The sequence below is a fragment of the Triticum aestivum genome, chromosome 1A, assembly GCF_018294505.1.
Source record: "Triticum aestivum cultivar Chinese Spring chromosome 1A, IWGSC CS RefSeq v2.1, whole genome shotgun sequence".
In the NCBI taxonomy this organism is placed as follows: domain Eukaryota; kingdom Viridiplantae; phylum Streptophyta; class Magnoliopsida; order Poales; family Poaceae; genus Triticum; species Triticum aestivum.
Genome location: NC_057794.1, coordinates 464042613 through 464045972, shown reverse-complemented (window position 1 = coordinate 464045972; position 3360 = coordinate 464042613). Strand labels below are relative to the sequence as shown.

Sequence of the window (3360 nt, the reverse complement as noted above, 5' to 3'; positions counted from 1 at the left end):
ACACACAAATTATCGCTAAATTGCATTGCATGTTTGCCAACAATTTTGCACGGTCACCTCGCATTCAGTCCAACAAAAAATGAATACTAGGCAAATGATAGTTTTTTTTACATCATGCCCGTTTCTGGTCTAGCGTACAACTAGGAAGGTGTCCCCGTTTCGCCGACGTTGGAAGAATCAAGGGCAATAGTGCGGCCTTCCCCGCATTCTTCTTCGGTCTCTTCGCTAAGGACCAGACCGGTTCGGGAGGGGGGTCCCGCTGCCAAGCCACGGTAGCATAGGGATTGCCACCTCTGCGCCAGTAGGGCGGACGAGGTGTTGGCCTAGGCGGTGGTGGCCGGTCGTCGGAGGTGAAGGAACTATTAAAGTCGCTAGATTTGACTCTATACCGATGGACTAACATGCGGGGGTCGAGGCGGCGTCCATGGCGTCGTCCGCGGGGACTGAGGGCGGCTGGAAGCAGTCAAATGCGGTGCTACCGCGAGGGCAGGAAGAGTAGAGTGAGGGAAAAATGTTACTCACCGCAAACCGTTTTCAAAATGAAGCGCGCTCCAAACACCCCAATAGCCCCCAAATAGATTACCACTCTGCTAGAGTAGCTTTTTCGACAAAAATCACTAAAGTTGATAATGACGACTTCGCTAGAGTTATTGCTTATTAAGAGAAGATAGCATAAGCATTTTCGATCAAAATCATTGTAACGAGGGTTATTATGGCGATCGAACTGCTACGACGACTCTGCTACAGTTGTTGCTTAAGAGAAGAAGCAGTGAAGCGGGAGGAAGACGAGCAAAGCAGACGTTGGAACGTTCAACATAAAACGATCGACAGTTTGGTGCACAATGAAAACCAGTTCAGGCATTCCAGCCAGAGAGCCCTGATATGTGAAGAAAACTTGTTAATTCTCAGCCTGGATAACATTTCAACCACAAAACAGCCTGCTAACAAGGCCGCATGGAAGTATCCATGTATCTCAAGCAAGTCGCAAGTTACTGCCTCCAACTCCAACGCCCGACCCGAACCGACCGCTGCAGAACCACCTCAGTCCCATATCGTCGCCGTCTTCTTCGGCGCCTGCATCTCGCTGTACGGCGCCCCGCCGCTCCTGGTGACCGGCCGGCCAGACCGGAGCGCTGGCGCCAGCGGCGCCGCCATGTAGCTGCCGCCCCGCGCGTAACCGCCACGCGCGTCGTACCTCCCGGCCACGCCGGCGTGGTGCGGCACGGGCACGGGCGCTGGAGAGTACTGCGGCTGCGGGCTGCGGTAGGGGTTGTAGCTGCCCTGCGAGAATATGTGGCCGCCGCCCGGGTGCACGGGCGAGCCGCTCATGTATCCAGCCAGGCCTCCGGGGCTGTCCCCGGCGTGGTCATGGAAGGGTAGCAGTGCCGCGTTCAGGCCGCCGAGGTTGGGCGAGCTCCGGACGCGCTGCATCCCGCCGCGGAACACGGCCTGCTCCACGATGTTGGCGCGCGGGGAGTTACCCGCCGAGGCGACGCCGTTGGGCTGGTCCGGGTACGGCGGGCTTCCGTCGGGCGTGCCGGGCACCGAGGCCACGTAGCGCTCCCGCTCCGGCTGGAGGTGGTGGTGGTGGGGATGGTAGTGCGGCTGGTTGCGGGCGTAGCTGACGTGGCGCGAAGAGGCGACGGGGGCGGGGACGGCGGCGGCGACCGACGAGGCGGAGACCTGGTGCGGCACGAAGACGTAGACGCGGAAACGGGGCGACGCGGACGGCGACCGCTTCGCCTCGAACCGGTCGTACTCGTCGAGCATGTGGGCCAGGTCCTCGTCGCAGGTGACGGAGACGAGCACGTCGAGGTCGTCGGAGGAGAGCAGCTGGTACTTGATGGCCGCCACATCCGTCTTGAACATCTCCTCCACCTTCTTCTTCAAATCTGCACGCCGGGGAGAAGAGACTTGAGCGCGCCGCGACATTAAAAGCAGGAACAAGGCATGGACACGACGTACGTACCGCGGAAGCGGATGGAGCGGGGCACGGCGAGGACGCGGGTGTCGCCGCCAATGTACTTGAGCGCGCCGTCGGACGGGCGGGGCATGATGCGGCCGCCGAAGCTGCAGAGTATCTTGAAGCGGACGCTGGGGGGGCCGCCTCCTCCTCCTCCACCACCGCTGCTGACGCTGGTCGGGGAGAGGTGCACGTCGTCGTCGGTGGTGGCGCCCTCGGACTCCGCGGCCATCGTGGGCATCGCATGTTCCATCTCTCGCACGAGCCGGCGGCTGCGTATATATTCTTGCTCGATTGAAGGCAAACGGATATGCTGAGTACTGAATGGACCTGCGCAAGAAAAATGCAGCGCTTTAGCAGATGCCACATCTGGTCAATGCGCATCGAATTATCTCCTATATCGACCCATCCCGAATTATCCAAGCATGATGCCTGCCAGTTGCCACTTTCCCATCCTGCCATCTATCTATCGACAGTATGTGAACCCATTTCTTGGTTCTTGGGAGCAGAGTAGCCGGACAAGAACGACGGGTCACTAAAACGGTCAAAAGAAGAAAAGTTTCAAGAAAAGGAGGGGATTCTGAAAGCAACTGCCACTCTGGTAGTATCAAATCAAACTAGCGGGCATGATACGTCCCATGAATGAATCGAACAGAGATGTTTAGCCTGGCAAATCGCGATCAATCGCAGTCATTAGTTAGAGACAAAGCATGGGTGGCATGCCAGCCTTGCAAGTTACGGCCTTCCTTGTAATATCCAACCGCTACGCCATTATCCTCAGCGCGGCCACGAAAAAATCGATCGGTTTTCCTTCTTTTGCAAATTATTACTGTATTATTACTCTAGAGCAAAGGAATCAGAAGAGGCGTCATCAAATCAAACCAAACCTAAGTGAAATCAAATGGGGCTGAAGAAGAAACCGCCGGGCAGCCGATGAACTGAAGATCCCAAATCGAAACTGCCATGAGAAACAATCAATCGTAAGACGGGGCAGAGAAACAGAGAACGGAACACGGCAGGGGGGGAGACAAGCAAAACTGGACAAGTAACCGAATGGTAAGGTACTCACCAGAAGGAAGGAACGAACGGGGGAAACTTTCTAAAATCCAACCAACCGGGTGGGGGGTCCGAGCGAAGCGAAGACGGCGGACGGCGGCCGGCGAGGAGGAGTAGGATAAATTTATTGGATTGGATTGGATTGGATTCGACTGGGATCGATCGGCTGGATCGAAGGAAGGAGCGGGGCGAGCGAACCAATCCCCCCCGGCCACCCACCCGCCCGCCGAGGCGCTGCTTATTGGCGCGGGATCGACCAGCCTCCCATTCGGGGAGAGGGGTGGCCAATCGGGCTTCTTCTTCTTCTTCTTCCCTCTGCGAGGAGAGGAAGAGAGGGGTTG

At 57.3% G+C, this 3360-nt stretch overlaps 1 protein-coding gene across 2 annotated transcripts; it reads right to left on the bottom strand.

Moving 5' to 3' along the window:
* Positions 1-883: 883 nt before the first annotated feature.
* On the bottom strand, positions 884-3360 carry LOC123056843 (uncharacterized). Of its 2 annotated transcripts, XM_044480102.1 has the most exons (4): positions 3033-3360; positions 2851-2921; positions 1970-2293; positions 884-1892 (listed from the first exon to the last, which is right to left on the bottom strand). In XM_044480102.1, the coding sequence occupies exons 3-4, from the start codon at positions 2214-2216 to the stop codon at positions 1042-1044; spliced, it is 1098 nt and encodes a 365-aa protein (XP_044336037.1). In that variant the 5' UTR covers positions 2217-2293; positions 2851-2921; positions 3033-3360; the 3' UTR covers positions 884-1041. The 2 variants fall into 2 exon arrangements, with proteins under 2 accessions (XP_044336037.1, XP_044336032.1); XM_044480097.1 differs by lacking the exon at positions 2851-2921 and having other exon boundaries at positions 3033-3354.

Bases quoted from the DNA above. Each gene is read 5' to 3' on its own strand.
- LOC123056843 (XM_044480102.1), bottom strand. From the start codon at position 2,216: ATGGAACATGCGATGCCCACGATGGCCGCGGAGTCCGAGGGCGCCACC. The intron at 1,893-1,969 runs GTACGTACGTCG...CCCGGCGTGCAG, and splicing joins CCGCTCCATCCGCTTCCGCG to ATTTGAAGAAGAAGGTGGAG.